The sequence below is a fragment of the Heptranchias perlo genome, chromosome 11 (genome assembly GCF_035084215.1).
Source record: "Heptranchias perlo isolate sHepPer1 chromosome 11, sHepPer1.hap1, whole genome shotgun sequence".
Classification (NCBI taxonomy): domain Eukaryota; kingdom Metazoa; phylum Chordata; class Chondrichthyes; order Hexanchiformes; family Hexanchidae; genus Heptranchias; species Heptranchias perlo.
In genome coordinates this window covers 49,878,650-49,896,458 of record NC_090335.1, presented here as the reverse complement: position 1 = coordinate 49,896,458, position 17,809 = coordinate 49,878,650, and the positions used below count along the sequence as shown (strand labels likewise).

The window sequence follows — 17,809 nt, the reverse complement described above, 5'->3', positions numbered from 1 at the left end:
TGTGGTCACTTTTTAAAGCCTGTTTGCCTGTTGCTGCTAAAGTAGAACTATGACTTGATCAGAAAAAGTTTTGAAGGGAATTAAAACTGTAGAAGTATTATGTGAGAAAAATAAAGATCTAATTCAGAATTGATTCATTTTTAATGGGTTTGTTATGTTAGTTTTAGAGAGGATGTCTAAAACGAGAAGTAAATAAAAATGAAATGATGAATAAAATAGAAGTACAGCTGAGTTGGGTAAATTTGGGTTTTGATTTCTACTTGCTACTCTTTCGTCCTGATGCTTTGCTGTGTTATGAAAATTTTTAAAACATGCCTATAAGCCAATCAGATAGAAGACATTTGAATTAAGGTTAAAAAAAATTGCATATGAGCCATTTAGCTACAACAAATCTCCCTGGAATAAATTTGCTTATAATTAAGTTTGACATAAATAGTTTAACACAGGAACTGTGATAGAGAGATGTGACTAAAGTGTTACACAAGGGTGACACTTGAAGTATGATGGCCGAAAACATGCACAGACCTATAGCTTTTAAAATATTAGTGGATCACCTGTGGCATTGCCTGTGGTAAATAGGATGTTACATGGTTTAACATTTTGGCGTTATTAAACAATGTAACTCAACGCTCGAACAATTATAGGCCAGTCAGTCTTACGTCGGTGGTGGGCAAACTATTAGAATCAATACTGAGAGATAGGATAAACTGTCACTTGGAAAGGCATGGTTTGATCAAGGATAGTCAGCATGGATTTGCTCAGGGAAGGTCATGCCTTACAAATCTGATTGAATTCTTTGAGGAAGTGACAAGGAAGATTGATGAGGGTAGTGCAGTGGATGTTGTCTACATGGATTTTAGGAAGGCATTTGACAAGGTCCCACATGGCAGACTGGTCAGAAAGGTAAAAGCCCATGGGATACAGGGAAATGTGGCGAATTGGATCCAAAATTGGCTCAGTAACAGGAAACAAAGGGTAAAAGTCGATGGATGTCTTTGCGAATGGAAATCCGTTTCCAGTGGTGTGCCACAGGGCTCAGTGTTGGGTCCCTTGCTGTTTGTGGTATATATTAATGATTTGGACTTGAATGTAGGGGGCATGATTGGCAAATTTGCAGACAACACAAAAATTGGCCGTGTAGTTGATAGTGAAGAGGATAGCTGTAGACTCCAAAAAGATATCAATGGGTTGGTGGAGTGGGCGGAAAAGTGGCAAATGGAGTTCAACCCGGAGAAGTGTGAGGTAATACAATTAGGGAGGGCAAACAGTAAAAGGGAATACGCAGTAAACGGGAATATATTGAAACGGGTAGAGGAAGTGAGAGACCTTGGAGTGCATGTGCACAGGTCCCTGAAGGTGGCAGTACAGGTAGATAAGGTTATGAAGAAGGCATACGGAATGCTCTCAGTTATTAGTCTAGGTATAGAATACAAAAGCAGGGATGTAATGATGGAACTGTATAAAACGCTGGTAAGGCCACAGCTGGAGCATTGAGAGTAGTTCTGATCACCACATTACAGGAAGGCCATAATTGCTCTGGAGAGAGTGCAGAGAAGATTTACAAGAATGTCGCCAGGGCTTGAAAATTGCAGCTAAGAGGAGAGATTGGATAGGCTGGGGTTGTTTTCCTTGCAGCAGAGGAGGCTGAGGGGAGACTTGATTGAGGTGTACAAAATTATGAGGGGCCCAGATAGAGTAGACAGGAAGTACCCGTTTCCCCCAGCAGAGAGTTCAAGAACTAGAGGAAATAGATTTAAGCTGATTGGCGGAAGGATTGGAGGGGACATGAGGAAAAACTTTTTTTTACCCAGAGGGTGGTGGGTGTATGGAATTTGCTGCCCGAATTGGTGATCGAGGCAGGGACACTCAACTCTTTTAAAAAGTACCTGGACCTGCACCTAAAGTGCTGTAAGCTGCAGGGCTACGGACCGGGTGGTGGAAGGTGGGATTAGAATGGGCACGTGGTTGTTCTTCGAGCCGGCGCAGACACGATGGGTCGAATGGCCCCCTTCTGTGCTGTATCTTTTCTATAGTTCTATGGTTCTAACGCTGGCTAGTTCACCAGGTGCTCCCTTCCGACTTTATTTGTCTGTTAATGTGCAGCTTTGTTAAAGTTGACCTGTGCCTTTAAGGTCATGAAGTTTAACTGCAGTAAATAAACATAGATTTTAAGGTCGATATGCTGGGGGATAATGAGGCAATGGAGGGACATGGTAGATGGAAAGGACAGGGTGATAGAAGTGAGGGACTTAATGCAAGACAGTATACAAACGGCAGAGTTCTGCAAAATCGGAGTCTATGTGAAGTAGAGCTCAGGAAGCTAGCCCAAGTGAAGAGGAACAAGTCGAGGTCCCAGAAGTGGACAAGGAACCAAAAGAACAGAAGACAAAGGCAGACTTTGTTTTGGTGCAACAGCTGTGGTGCCTTACCTTACCAGAGCTAATAAATGTGCATAAGCATATAGGAAAATAGGAAAGTACAGTACCAGAAAGGAGTATGTAATGCATCTGGTTGGTTCCAAAAATGAATACTTCTCAATCACCCTCTCCTTCAAATATTTATCCAATTCTCCATTAATTTTTTTCCACACATTCTGCCTCCATTGCTCCCTGGGCAATCTATTCAATGCATTCACTCATCACTGTAAAAAATAGTTAAATCTCTCTGTCCCTTCCATTGTTCAGGCTTACTGGGTAATTCAGCAATGTGAATTCCTAGAGTGATAAATCACTGAACTGGTTCACGATATATCAACATTACCACAACTTCTGGGCCAATTTATCGAATACAAGCTCCCGGCCTTGCCTGCTTGGAGCGTGTATCGTGATATCACAGCAGTGTGCCTTGTGATTTTTAGCCAGGGAAATTGTGGGGGCATTCTCCCATCATTTTCCAATATGCACTCTGGGTAGGCGAGGCTCTGTGATAGAAGCGTGCACATTCAGCTAATCATCCCTGTCTGGTCTCACATTGGAAAATGGTAAACCCAAAGAAAACGCCAAAAAATAATTTGCTATTCAAACTCAATAATAAAAGATTTAAAAATGAGAGGAAACCCTTTGAAAACTGATCATATTCTCTTTTCATTTTTTAATAAGTTTTGAAACTGACAAATGGTAATTGCTTTAGTTAGCTGCCAATAATCTTGATAATTGACAATATAGCTGGGCAGTCATACTTAACTGATTGGTGATTAGTCTAATCACCAATCAAAATTAGGTCCCAGCTATCTATTACATTGAAAAAATAAGTTTTATAATTTAAAAAAATTAAGATCCTTAAGTAAAAATCCTATGAATTGCTTCTTCCTTCTAATATTTAATACACAAATTTAAGACAGATGTGTTAGCCAGTCATCTTATCATGTTACTATAGTACAATTGTAAATATAGTTGTATAATCTTTTGAATGTTATGGAGCCAATTATAAATAAAACACTAATCTCCAGTAGTCAGAAATATCTTCTGCAATAAATTTCAGCTGGTGTCGTCAGTATTTATTCAGCAGAGCAGGCAGTTGTCTGAAAAACTGAGGTTCAGTTAATTAACTTTAAACTCATTCTGTGGATTACCTGCACAAACACAATTGTTTTGTTTGTGAGACTTCTTGACATTAACAATCCGTTTCATCTCCTTTGCAAACCTGATCGGGTCATCCCATGGTATGTATGCCGACTCGAGTCTTTCAGCCAACATGCCTTCCTTCTTTTCTAATTCTCCATTCTCTTCCACTTTGGTGAACTTCATGCTCTCAAAGACAAACTGTTTGAAGGCTCTCTCCACTTCAGAACTTGTCACCTTTTCTAAGTGAAATAATAAGTAGTGCAACCTCTCAATTAGATCATTTACATAGTTAGTACAGCTGGTCTTCTATGTCAGACACAAGAATAAGATGACATAGACTTAATGTCATGAATCCCACAAGTCTTCTCAAAAATTAAGAATCATTATTGCAAGTGCAATAAAAAGGAAGTTCTTGATTTTCATTGTGTCTTATCACATTGAAATGTTTCAGTGCTTCATACAATGAATTACTTTTTGAAGTACAGTGACTGTTGTTACGTATGCAAACACCACCGCCATCCCAGGGTAGCAACGCCTCAAACAGAAATGAGGTGAACGACCAATTAACCTGTTTCTTTTGTGGTATTTGTTGATGGAGAAATGTGTGCTGGGACATCATAGGAACCCCCTGGTCTTTTATTTCTACTTGAAACACCAGAACAAGTATATGGGACCTCAGTCTCATCTCAGGAACAGCACCTTTGACAATGAAACACTCCCTAAGTACAGGAATGAAGTAGCAGCTTAGATTATAGGACTTTGCAAAAGCAGACTTCTGGTGTGGAGTCTTGTCCACCTGGAGAGCAAATTGCGAAATCATGGGCACACTGTCCACAATTTTCTGGGCATTCATAAAATTGACATACAAGTTCAAATCTTGACACAGAGATAAAACCCACAACCTTCTGACAAAAAGGCAAGAATGCTACAAACTGAGCAAAGCTGATATACACTCTTAAAATGAAAGTTGCCCTTCGCAAAAATATATTTTAAAATTCAATTCCCAATGTCCACTGCAGCAAAATGAGGGAGGAAAGCTTTAGTTGGACAGATGAGAAGAGACTCTTTCAGGCTCATATTGTTAAGAGCAGAAAAACAAATGTGTCTTATCAAACACTAGGACATGTTCCGCTGCTGTAACTGTCAGAAGTGCAGTGGAAACTTTGTTTATGCATGTAAATGGGGTTTCCACCACACTTCCGACAAAGTAACAGCAGCGGAGTGGAAACAGCCTCAATTCCCAGCCAAGATTTTGAGTGAGTAGAAGTCTGTTATTGTGATCCATCTTGGAGATCAATTTGTATAATGATCAGCTGTAGAAGCATTTACAACTTTTGCTATAATTTTATAATGACAATGGTGGGGAAATTCTCCTCTTGGGAGGGGGTTGGGGGAGTTTCAGCAGGGTGGGATTTCCACCCACCCATCCATATTCGTCCCAACCCCAACCCATTTTCCTGGGGCGCATTGGATATGTACAGGGGCCTCCCAATGGCACTCCCGCCATCAAGTGGGAGACCACCAATGCAAGTGATGAAATTCTGATAAGAGGCAGTGTGAGATCTTGAAAGGGTAGAAGCATCTCAAAGATCAGAATAAAGGCTTCCATCGAAAGCCTCAGTCGAGAACAAGGCCGTCAAGCAAGTCAGTGTTTGGGGTTGAATGGAGGAAAAGACGACTGCAACAAGGCCTTTTCCCTCGTTGGAGGAACTCGGGTCCTTTACCGCCGTTTTCCACATGCCGGCCCTGGGATGAGGTGGTAAATGGGGTGGATGGAGGGAAATCTGCCAGCAACCCAGGCTCTGCCCCAGCCACCATTTGCATGCGGTGGGCGGGGAAGGAGCGGATAATGGCAGACCTGTGGGGGAGGGAAACGCCTGAATTGTTAGACATTCTTCGCCACAATCCCATCTAATTTTGGCCAGGTTTGTGGAGGAGAATTCTCTCCAATATCTAATTTCTTAGCCACATATGGAACCTATAGTGAAATATCTTCAAAGAGTATTCATTTCATACTGTACCTCAGGACAGCATTGACTGTAATCAGTTCTTGAGACGTATAGCCCTCAAATTATGCTGTGGGATTTTAGTGTACGAGAGCATAATGTGTACCTGAGATTTTATAGAAGCGTTAACCCATGTAAAATGGATTAATGCCTTCTCTAAAGTAGTAGAGAAGAATTTCAGATTAAATGTTAAACATTCATATTCTAGCATCCTACAACGTGATTTCAGGCCTGTGTTATAGAAAAGCTGCACTGTAATTTCCATATTATATATATATATATATATATATATATATATACTCTCAACAAAATACAAGGTACAGTTAGCACCTGACTACAATATTGTAATGAGTGTGTTGGGCTGCAATTTCTTACCATTGGTGCAATGGTACATAAGCTCTTGGATGCTGGCCAAACGTTTATCATCATTCTCAGGTAAAGGATGAGCAAAATTAAGAAACTCTGCAATCGGCAACTTTTTCATCATTTCCTGTTCGACCTTAACAGGATCAAAGCCTTGTAGAACCTGAAACAGCAACAAAATCCAGATCATTCAATTTCTATTAAAACTGTTATATCACAAAAATTGGGAGTGGGGAAAGGGGGAAGAAGAGGTTAGAACTCATTAATTTTGCTTCTTTTTAAAATAGGTGATGAAATTCTGCTTAGAGCACAGTGAGTTAGAAGAAAGTTACATTTTTTTTGTTCATTTGAGCTCACTGTGAGGAATACACAACTTTATTCTGTGCGTTTTCTAGAAGCTAGGGTGTCAAATTATTGGCCAATCAAAAAGCACCTGCAATAATACTGTTCAACCAGTTAAACAGCCAATTAACAAGTATAAGTAGGGCACTTTGGGCAAATCTACTTGTGGACTACTTCCATTTCGTCCAGAAATTGCACAAAGAACAAAGATAAACCCAGATTAAGTGACAGCAATCTGCAAAGTTCTCTCAACAGTCCAAGGGGCAATCCACCAATAAGGAGATAGTACAGAAGGTGAGGTTATTTTGCTGGCTGTGAATGCAGAGTCACATACTCAGAGAAGTTGCAGGGGTATCTGGAGCTGGCTGTGTTCAGGTAAACCAGGTCTATATGCAGCCTAAACAGTGGTCCTTAAAAGGGACCAGTGCAGGCCGCCAACATAAAGGTAATTGTTTCAAAAATACTTACCTGAATATGGAGCTTGGAGGAGCAGGACTGCTCCTTCTGGCTCCACATTAAAACCACAGGCCACTGATGGTCACCACTCGGTCCCCCTCCCAATCGCTGCCTCAACCAGTCTTCCTCTCCCATTCGGCCCTTTCTCCTCTCCTGGTCGCCGCCACCCTCCAATTTCCCAGCCAACTCCCCTTCTCCTCACCTGGTCACCTTTCTTCTCATCACTCCCAGTCGGCCCTCCTCTCTTCTGATCGCTCCCCCTCTGCAAGACCTACCTGAGGGCCACTGTCTGCGACACAGCATCCCGAAATTTAAATGGTCTTCATTAGTGAGCTGCCTTGGGATGCCCAGCAGGGGTCTGAAGCTCACTAGTCTGATGCAAACGAAGTCCGAAGCCTAGTATCAGTGGGCCTTGGGCGTAGCTCTTCTAGCGCCGGGATCAATAATAAATTTCTAAGCCTGCATTTTACATTTCTATGCAACTTGCTTATACCAGGAAACTTATCACCCCTTTAATTTTCTGTCAATTAATATTAAGCAGAAAATTTATATTTATATGCCTTAAGACAGGAACAGTCTTCTTAATAATAGGAACTGGCTGCCAATGGGTAAATTGCGTGGGGGAGCATACCTAAGGATGCAAAAGGGGCTTCAGATGGCTCAGGGCAGGAACATGTGAGGGTTAGAGGCCAGTGGTTCGAGAACGGCCAATGACATTTGAGCCCGATTCTCCTGGAGTCTGCCCAACGACAGCTCACATCCTGCTCCCCTTCAATACTTCCACATTTGGCTACTCCAAATGCTGCTGATAATTCAGTCTTCCTGGGAATACTACTTTGCATACCTCTGTTCTAATAAAACGTTCAAATCACTAAGCAATAGATTTATATCTATTTACATTTATAGTACTATATATAAAATGGACTATTGCAAAGAAGCATACCGACAACTGGACAACCAGGAACACTACAGACAGTTACCCGCAGATCCGACCAAAGAACACACCCACCAGCTCAACAAACTGATCAAGACCTTCGATCCAGACCTTCAAAGCATCCTACGTGCTCTCATCCCACGTACTCCCCGCGTGGGAGACTTCTACTGCCTCCCAAAGATACACAAAGCCAACACACCCGGACGTCCTATCGTATCAGGCAACGGAACCCTGTGTGAGAACCACTCTGGATACGTCGAGGGCATCCTGAAACCCATCGTACAGGGAACCCCCAGCTTCTGTCGCGACACGACAGACTTCCTACAAAAACTCAGCACCCACGGACCAGTTGAACCAGGAACACTTCTCACCACGATGGACGTCTCGGCACTCTACGCCAGTATCCCCCACGATGACGGCATCGCTGCAACAGCCTCAGGACTCAACACCAACAACAGCCAATCTCCAGACGCCATCCTACAACTCATCCGCTTCATCCTGGATCACAATGTCTTCACCTTCGATAACCAGTTCTTTACCCAAACACACGGAACAGCCATGGGGACCAAATTTGCACCCCAATACGCCAACATTTTCATGCACAAGTTCGAGCAGGACTTCTTCACTGCACAGGACCTCCAACCAACGCTATACACCAGATACATAGACGACATTTTCTTCCTATGGACCCACGGCGAAGAATCACTGAAGAGACTACACGATAACATCAACAAGTTCCATCCCACCATCAAACTCACCATGGACTACTCCTCAGAATCGGTTTCTTTCTTTGACACACAAATCTCCATCAAAGACGGGCACCTCAGCACCTCACCCTACCGCAAGCCCACGGACAACCTCATGATGCTCCACTTTTCCAGCTTCCACCCCAACCACGTCAAAGAGGCCATCCCCTATGGACAGGCCCTACGAATACACAGGATCTGCTCAGACGAGGAGGAACGCGATGGACACCTACAGACGCTGAAAGACGCCCTCGTAAGAACGGGATATGACGCTCGACTTGTCGATCGACAGTTCTGACGGGCCACAGCGAAGAATCGCATAGACCTCCTCAGAAGACAAACACGGGACGCAACCAACAGAGTACCCTTCATCGTCCAGTACTTCCCCGGAGCGGAGAAACTACACCATGTTCTCCGCAGCCTTCAACATGTCATCGATGACGACGAACACCTCGCTAAGGCCATCCCCACGCCTCCACTACTCGCCTTTAAACAGCCACCCAACCTCAAACAGACCATCGTTCGCAGCAAGTTACCCAGTTTTCAGGAGAACAGCGTCCACGACACCACACAACCCTGCCACGGCAACCTCTGCAAGACATGCCAGATCATCACACAGATACCACCATCACACGAGAGGACACCACCCACCAGGTACATGGTTCATACTCCTGTGACTCGGCCAACGTTGTCTACCTCATACGTTGCAGGAAAGGATGCCCCGGAGCATGGTACATTGGCGAGACCATGCAGACACTGCGACAACGGATGAACGGACACCGCGCAACAATCGCCAGACAGGAGGGTTCCCTCCCAGTCGGGGAACACTTTAGCAGTCAAGGACATTCAGCCACCGATCTTCGGGTAAGCGTTCTCCAAGGCGGCCTTCGAGACACACGACAACGCAAAATCGTCGAGCAGAAGTTGATAGCCAAGTTCCGCACCCATGAGGACGGCCTCAACCGGGATCTTGGGTTCATGTCACGCTACACGTAACCCCACCAGCAAAAAGGGGAAAAAAAAATTATGTTTTTAATATTCTCTCTCTCTCTGCCATTTGGGTTTCTTTCTGTCTGTCTGTGTAATTGACACAATGTATATCCAGTGTACTGGGACGTGCTGTTCACCGTGACTGGCCTGTTTGAATAACAATGACACCTTTTGATTGGTGTGATGCTGTCCCAGCCTAGTATAAGATATGCGATTTGAGAACCTTTTCACTCATTCACCTGACGAAGGGGATAATCTCCGAAAGCTTGTGATTTTAAAATAAATTTGTTGGACTATAACCTGGTGTTGTAAGATTCCTTATATATAAAATAACAGTGGTATTGGAGTGGTTTATGGAATGAAACACAATCTTACTGATTACTGCCTTAACAGCCCAACTCTTGCTTTTGCAGTTTATTATGGAATCCAAATTGCTAAATACCTTGTAATGAACCCCAAATGAACGGCTATTCTATATTATGGTGCCCATGCCTGTTGGATCTCATTTTCATTTTGCTTCTATAAAAGGTGTTTAATAAATGTACTTTACAATTTTAAAGATTGACATGTTTCTGATAAACAGACCCATACAGGGCTGAAGCATGAAAAACACACCTCATTCAAAACAGCTCATTAGGCGTCAGCCATGGCTCAATGATAGCACTCTTGCCTGAGTCAGAAGGTCGTGAGTTCAAGCCCCACTCCAGAGACTTGAGCACAAAATCAAGGCTGTCACTACAGAACTGAAGGAGTACTGCAATGTTGGAGGTGCCATCTTTCGGATGAGACATTAAACAGAGGCCCTGTCTGCCCTCTCAGGTGGATGTCAAAGATCCGATGGCGCTATTTTGAAGATAGAAAATGTCCTGGCCAACATTTATCCCTCAACCAACACCACTAAAACAGATTATCTGGTCATTTAGCTCATTGCTGTTTGTGGAACTTTGCTGTGTGCAAATTGGCTGCCATGATTTTCCTACAATACAACAGTGACTACTCTTCAAAAATAGTTCATTGGCAGTAAAGCACCTTGGGATGTCCTGAGGTCATAAATGCAAGTCATTCTTATATTCATTATTCAACAGCATTTCCTAAGATGGAAACATAGATTTTTTTTTTAAACACACACAAAAACCCAGTTACCTTCAGATGATGCGTTCGCCATGTCAAGGTGTCATGGAGATTAAGGAGCAGGGGTTGATTGAGCTCTTCACATGGTCTCTTTTGTTCAGATTTTTCCAATTCTTCAATCATTTTCTATGTAATAATATCAAGAGGAAAGAATGTTATGGTCATATCTGGATTAATTGTTTAAGAGCAATTCTTGGATAAGATGTTCCATATGCCATGTAGGTAAATGGAACCTGATTTGGTAAACAAAAATGGGTGAATGGGTCAGAATTTTACTGGGTCAAGGTATACATTTATCCTTTGAAGACAAGAAGAAAAACTATAAATAATAGAAATCTGAATAGAAACAGAAAATATTGGAAATGTACAAGTAGGTTGATCAATGACTGAAAGAGAATGCCAAGCTAAAGTTTCAGGTGGGACCCTTCATCAGAATACACAATGGAAAGCCTCACCAACACTTTCACCTATCCTTTTCTTTTTGATGCTGACTGAGTCGCTGTGCATTTCCAGCATTTTCTGTTTTTATTATGGCTGCGGTGAGGGGTTAGGAAGTTTCTAGACATAATGCTCCAGCGGTATAATAGTCATAATGCTCCATCAAGCCTGCCCGAGTGTGGGGCAGGCTTGATGGACCAGCTGCTCTTATTCTACCCATCATTTTTGTATGTTTCGTATGCTATTATTTATATGCTGAATTTACACATCTACTGCCATAAATTTCATGTGCAAAATCTGGTATACTGAGTGCATTAATTGTTGAATGCGAGTCAAATTAGTGGATAAATGAAAAGCATAAACACAAGATGATTTTGTTTTGGTTGTCTATCTGTACTTTAGTGGAATGAGAGGAGATACCTGCTGCTCCTTTTCAAGCACAGATTTCTGATTATATTCTTGTAGCTCAGGAACTTCCTCACTTGGCAGAGGTTTATCTTCTTCAGTCACAGCAACCTGCATACATCAAAACAAGAAACTAATGCAAAGAAAATGGTCTCGAAATTCCAGTTACATTAGCCATTTCTAGTTGCATTTAAATAGTACAAAATTCCTCCTATTTAAAAATAAGTTCTAAATGCATATCCTGCCTTATACTACATTGTAAAACAGGATATAGTAGACCATGCAGGTGTCATACTTAGCCTGTACCCACAACATTAATGGACCTGAAAATTGTCACCATTTTGATAGTCTTTGTTGCACTTTTGTTTGTACTAATATGCTGACTGCAATGAATGCTTCACTCCAATTTCTTTTTAAAAAACAATTAGTCATAGAAAGAAGATACATTTATTGAACACCTTTTCACTTCTCTTCGGGTTTTCCAAAAGCTCTTCATAACAGCAACTTGCATTTATATATTGACTTTAATGTAAAGCATGTCCCAAAGCGGTTCACAAATACACATAAGGAAAATGGACACAGACAAGAAATGAGAGATTAGAAGGGGTGACTGAAGATTTTGTCGAAGAGATGAGTTTTGAGAAGGTTTTTAAAGGAGGCCCAGATGGATTGGAGGAGAAGTTTATGGAGGGAATGCCAGAGAGTTGAAGTCAGGAGGCTGAAGACTCTACACCAATGGTAGGACAAAGAGAGGGGGACTGGATAAAAATCCAGAGTCAGAGGAACAGAGTGTTTGTTGGGGGGGGGCAGGAAGAATTAGGGTTGAAGGAGATTCCAGAGATAGGGTGGAGTGAAGCTATGGAGGGATTCATAGAAGAGAACAAGAATTTAAAATTTAATGTGTTGGGGAATGGAAAGCCAATGCACACCAGCAAGGACAGAAGTGATGGGTGAGCAGAGACTTAGTGCAGGGCAGGATGCATGCAGCATTCTCACCCAACTAATTACTTTTGAAGTGTAATCATTTGTGCTATGTAGATTAACATGAGGTGACCTTAGGTGCTGTGTTTTGGCCCATACAAAATTTAATAAATTGAGAAAAAGATACACACAAGAAAGAGGGTGAGGCAGGGAAAAAGTACCAGCATTCAAACGTTGAAAGAAATCAGATTTTGTTACTTGCCTGTACACTCATGGCATCATGGAATGTTAATTGTAAGGATATTTCATCCATTGTTTTTTGTGGGGGCTCTTTAAACTCCTCAATCATTTTCTGTGCAAAAGTTTTAAATGGGAAAAATGTTATTAATGGATCAGGATTATCCATTTTCATGTTATTCCTAGATCAGGGTCTCATTAAGTAGAAATGAATACCAATAAAAGCAAAATTATGGTAGGATCATATAAACATTTACTAAGACATAGCTATAGAATTTCCTTATGTTCAATGATGTTTACATTGTCTTTGACAAATCATAAGCAAGTCAGTTCTTCACCTACTAATGGGTTTGAGCAAAATGTCACCAAGGCTACAAAAGCAAATATTAGATCTATTTTTCATTTCCTTTAATTAATGAAATCAATCAATATTCCTGATATATGTATCGTAGTGTCAGTGTAACACATGCAAGACAAAAAGATTCACTAATTACTACATTAATGCAAAATACAAAAGTAAACTTTAAACAAATGTTCCCAGCAGTCAAATCTCTGACTGAACATAATGGAAGACAAGATTTATTGTAAGGTAAATTTCAACTTAGGCTATCATCTATTGGTTTTCCTTCCAGCTTTTATTTTCAAAACTGCTCCAGTTGTAATGACATTGATGAATATTGTGTGGACCTATAATAAAATCACTTTAATCTGGTACAAGGTCTTCCTATCTCTAAATCATAAGCAAAATACTGCGGATGCTGGAAGTCTGAAATAAAAACAGAAAATGCTGGAAAAGCTCAGCAAGTGAGGCAGCATTTGTGGAGAAAGAAAAAGAGTTAACGTTTCAAGTCAAAGACCTTTTGTCAGAACTGGAATATGTTAAAGAGTTAAAGTTTTTAAGCAATTTCAGAGCCAGGGAAAGGGTTGGGGGGAGGAAAGGAAAGAACAAAAGGGAAGGTCTGTGATAGGGGGTAGAGGGCAAGAGCGATTAAATGACAAAAGGGATGATGGTGCAAGGCAAGTACGGTGGTAATGGGACAAGTTAAGAGACAAAAGATCGGTCTAGAGGAGCTGTAAATGGCAAGAGCACAACCATAACCAGCAGCTGCAATCCAATAAATAATAAAAAAAATCAATGTCGAGTCTGGAAGGTTGTAAAGTGCCTAAACGAAAGATGAGGGGCGAGAAATTGGGCCGTATAGCGCCCATTGTTTCGGCGCTATGCAGCCTCCCGAAGTGCCAAGGTGGTGTCTTGGCTGCGCACGCATGTTTCCAGCATAGGTATTAGCGCATGCGCAAATACCGAACGCCGGCAGCATGTAAAATAAGGAGAAAACATATACAGTGCGCAAGGCTGATTTAAAGTGATAGATACCATTTTGGGACTTAATGCTCAACTCAACGCACAGTCTTAACCACGACAATCTGAATATGTCTTAGAATGTCTGGAGGATCTCCCGCCAGTGCTATTTAAAGGGATCATGCAGGATTTACAGGTTAGTGGCTAGATTATTGTTTCTGGCTGCTGATGCATTTGTAACTGTTTTTGGAGGTCTCCTATATTTGAATACCAGGACGTGGGGACTTAGCCTAACATTTAGAGCCAGGATGTGCAGGAGTGAAGTTAGGAAACGCTTCTACACGCAAAGGATGGGATCAGTTTGGATCGCTCATCTGCAAACGGCAGCTGATGCTAGCTCAGTTGTGAATTCTAAATCTGAGATTGATAGATTTCCGTGAACCAAGGGTATTAGAGATATGGGGTTAAGGTGGGTATATGGAGTTAGGTCACAGATTGACCATGATCTCATTGAATGGCGGAACAGGCTCGAGGGGCTAAATGCCACAGCCACTTGCTGCCTTCTGTTATGCGCCACCTTCTCTTGCAAGAAAACGGGACGTGTCTGGATGATGTGCCTGTCATGATCGAATAGCTGCCAACATGTGTGGCCTGTGAGTTGTGGGTGGGTGGCTTGCAACAGTGATAATGAGTAAGGGTGAGAGGAAGTATCTGATTGGAAGAGTTGGGTGCTGATGGAAAGAGTTTGTTGGTACGTTGGTATGTGGGTGATGGGGGGTGTAGTGTGTGGAGGAGTGGATACGGCTAGTGGTGCCACTTGACCTCACTCACCTGGACCTCACGTGTCAAAGCATTGATCTTCTTCCTGCACTGCATCCATGTTTGTGGTGCTGTGTACCTGGCATTGAATTCATCCCCCGCTGCCTCCCACTGCCCTTTGGACATATGTCTGGAGGGCCTCTTGCCCTCCCCCGATGGATATAGGATGTCCCTCCTGTCCACCTCTTGCACCAAGGCCTCCAGTGCATCAGCAGAGAATCTTGGTAGACGCACTCTAGCAGGCCTGGTACCAACTCAGAGTGGCAGATTGGTGAGGTCTGGCTTGCAGATTGGAGGATGTGGGATTTAGTAGTGCGCAATCTTTATTCAATGTTTTAATATAACTCATCAGTTTGTAAATATAGGGACGGGACCTGCATCTGTGCTTTACATTTGCGATATCTGATCTCCGTTCAGATTCTCTGCAGACTTTTATTTTTAGAAATAGCAGGCACAGGCTACTTTTAAGAGACTTTAAGAGACATCATCCCTTAAGAGTTTGGGGCTCCCCCTTCAAATTACATTGAATCTTTGTGTCAACGCTGATTTCCAACGCTGCTTGAAGGTGATTAGAGAGGCCGGACGAAAGTCTCCTCCTGCCTGCGCAGGAGCCATCGGGCACGGATTAATAGTGGATTGTGCACCCAAAAAGAGGCCTTATCCAATTTTTCCCCCACCCCCGAGGTGCTGTTCCTCGAGTTTACATTGAACTTCACTGGAACAGGGTAAGAGGCCAAGGACAGAGAGGTCAGAGTGGGAGTTCGACGGGGAATTAAAATGGCAAGCGACCGGCAGGTCAGGGTCACGCTTGCGGACTGAGCGGAGGTGTTCAGTGAAGCGATCACCCAATCTGCGTTTGGTCTGCCCAATGTAGAGGAAACCACATTGTGAGCAGCGAATATGGTATACTAAATTGAAAGATGGACAAGTAAATCGTTGTTTCACCTGGAAGGAGCATTTGGGGCCCGAGATGGTGGGAAGGGAGGAGGGTTGCATCTCTTGCGCTCGCATGGTAAGGTGCCATGGGGGTGAGAGCAGGTGTTGAGGGTGAAGAGTGGACCAGGGTGCCGCGGAGGGAGCGGTCCCTTCGGAATGCTGAAAGGGGAGGAGAAGATGTGTTTGCTGGTGGGATCGTGCTGGAGGTGGCCGAAATGATGGAGGATGATATGTTGAATGTGGAGGCTGGGGGGTGGAAGGTGAGGATAAGGGGGACCCTTTCATCGTTCTGGCAGGGAGGGGAAGGGGTGAGGGCAGAACTTCAGGAAATAGGACGGACACGGTCAAGGGCCCAGTCAACTACAGTGGAGGGGAATCATCAGTTGCGGAAAGAGGAAGACATATCGGAAGCACTGGTGTGGAAGGTGGCATCGTCGGTACAGTTGCGACGGAGACGGAGAAACTGGGAAAAGGGAATAGAGTCCTTTCAGGAAGCGAAGTGGGAGGAAGTCTAATCAAAGTAGCTGTGATTGTTGGTGGGCTTATAATAGATATTGGTTGACAGCCTATCCCCAGAAATGGAAATAGAGCAGTTGAGGAAGGGAAGAGTCAGAGATGCACCATGTGAAAGAAAGGGAAGGGTAGAAGTTGGAAGCAAAGTTGATGAAATTTTCTAGTTCGGGGCGAGAGCAGGAAACGGCACTGATACAGTCATCAATGTACCAGAAAAAGAGGTGAGGGAGGGGACCAGAGTAGGACTGGAACAAGGAATGTTCCACGTATCCCACAAAAAGGCAGGCATAGCTGGGACCCATATGGGTTCCCATAGCGATATCTTTTATTTGGAGGAAGTGAATAGAGTCAAAGGAGAAGGTACCATGGGGATGAGAGCAGGTGTTGAGGATGATGGAAGAGTGGACCAGGGTGTCGCGGAGGGAGCGGTCCCTTCGGAATGCTGAAAGGGGAGGGGAAGATGTAAGAACAAGTTCAGCCAGGTGGAGGAGGGTAGTGATGGATGGGGACAGGTTGGGCCTCTGTTCAAGGAAGAAGCAGAGGGCCTGCCGGCCGTCTTGATGGGGGATGGAGGTGTTTTTTTTAATTTGTTCACGGGATGTGGGCGTCGCTGGCGAGGCCAGCATTTATTGCCCATCCCGAATTGCCCTTGAGAAGGTGGTGGTGAGCCGCCTTCTTGAACCGCTGCAGTCCGTGTGGTGACGGTTCTCCCACAGTGCTGTTAGGAAGGGAGTTCCAGGATTTTGACCCAGCGACAATGAAGGAACGGCGATATATTTCCAAGTCGGGATGGTGTGTGACTTGGAGGGGAACGTGCAGGTGGTGTTGTTCCCATGTGCCTGCTGCTCTTGTCCTTCTAGGTGGTAGAGGTCGCGGGTTTGGGAGGTGCTGTCGGAGAAGCCTTGGCGAGTTGCTGCAGTGCATCCTGTGGATAGTGCACACTGCAGCCACGGTGCGCCGGTGGTGAAGGGAGTGAATGTTCAGGGTGGTGGATGGGGTGCCAATCAAGCAGGCTGCTTTATCTTGGATGGTGTCGAGCTTCTTGAGTGTTGTTGGAGCTGCACTCATCCAGGCAAGTGGGGAGTATTCCATCACACTCCTGACTTGTGCCTTGTAGATGGTGGAAAGGCTTTGGGGAGTCAGGAGGTGAGTCACTCGCCGCAGAATACCCAGCCTCTGACCTGCTCTCGTAGCCACAGTATTTATATGGCTGGTCCAGTTAAGTTTCTGGTCAATGGTGACCCCCAGGATGTTGATGGTGGGGGATTCGGCAATGGTAATGCCGTTGAATGTCAAGGGGAGGTGGTTAGACTCTCTCTTGTTGGAGATGGTCATTGCCTGGCACTTATCTGGCGCGAATGTTACTTGCCACTTGTGAGCCCAAGCCTGGATGTTGTCCAGGTCTTGCTGCATGCGGGCTCGGACTGCTTCATTATTTGAGGGGTTGCGAATGGAACTGAACACTGTGCAGTCATCAGCGAACATCCCCATTTCTGACCTTATGATGGAGGGAAGGTCATTGATGAAGCAGCTGAAGATGGTTGGGCCTAGGACACTGCCCTGAGGGACTCCTGCAGCAATGTCCTGGGGCTGAGATGATTGGCCTCCAACAACCACTACCATCTTCCTTTGTGCTAGGTATGACTCCAGCCACTGGAGAGTTTTTCCCCTGATTCCCATTGACTTCAATTTGCTAGGGCTCCTTGGTG

The 17,809-nt window shown here is 43.8% G+C and overlaps 1 protein-coding gene across 6 annotated transcripts in view; it reads right to left on the bottom strand.

The window, feature by feature from the left end:
* Positions 1-17,809, bottom strand: part of spag17 (sperm associated antigen 17) — a 194,506-nt gene that overhangs the window by 127,652 nt on the left and 49,045 nt on the right. For all 6 annotated transcript variants that reach the window (XM_067992977.1, XM_067992976.1, XM_067992978.1 and 3 more), the window contains 5 exons: positions 12,558-12,647; positions 11,390-11,485; positions 10,544-10,657; positions 5,945-6,095; positions 3,572-3,802 (listed from right to left, as the gene is read on the bottom strand). In XM_067992977.1, the coding sequence (XP_067849078.1) occupies positions 3,572-3,802; positions 5,945-6,095; positions 10,544-10,657; positions 11,390-11,485; positions 12,558-12,647 (682 nt within the window). The remainder of the gene's footprint in view (positions 1-3,571; positions 3,803-5,944; positions 6,096-10,543; positions 10,658-11,389; positions 11,486-12,557; positions 12,648-17,809) is intronic.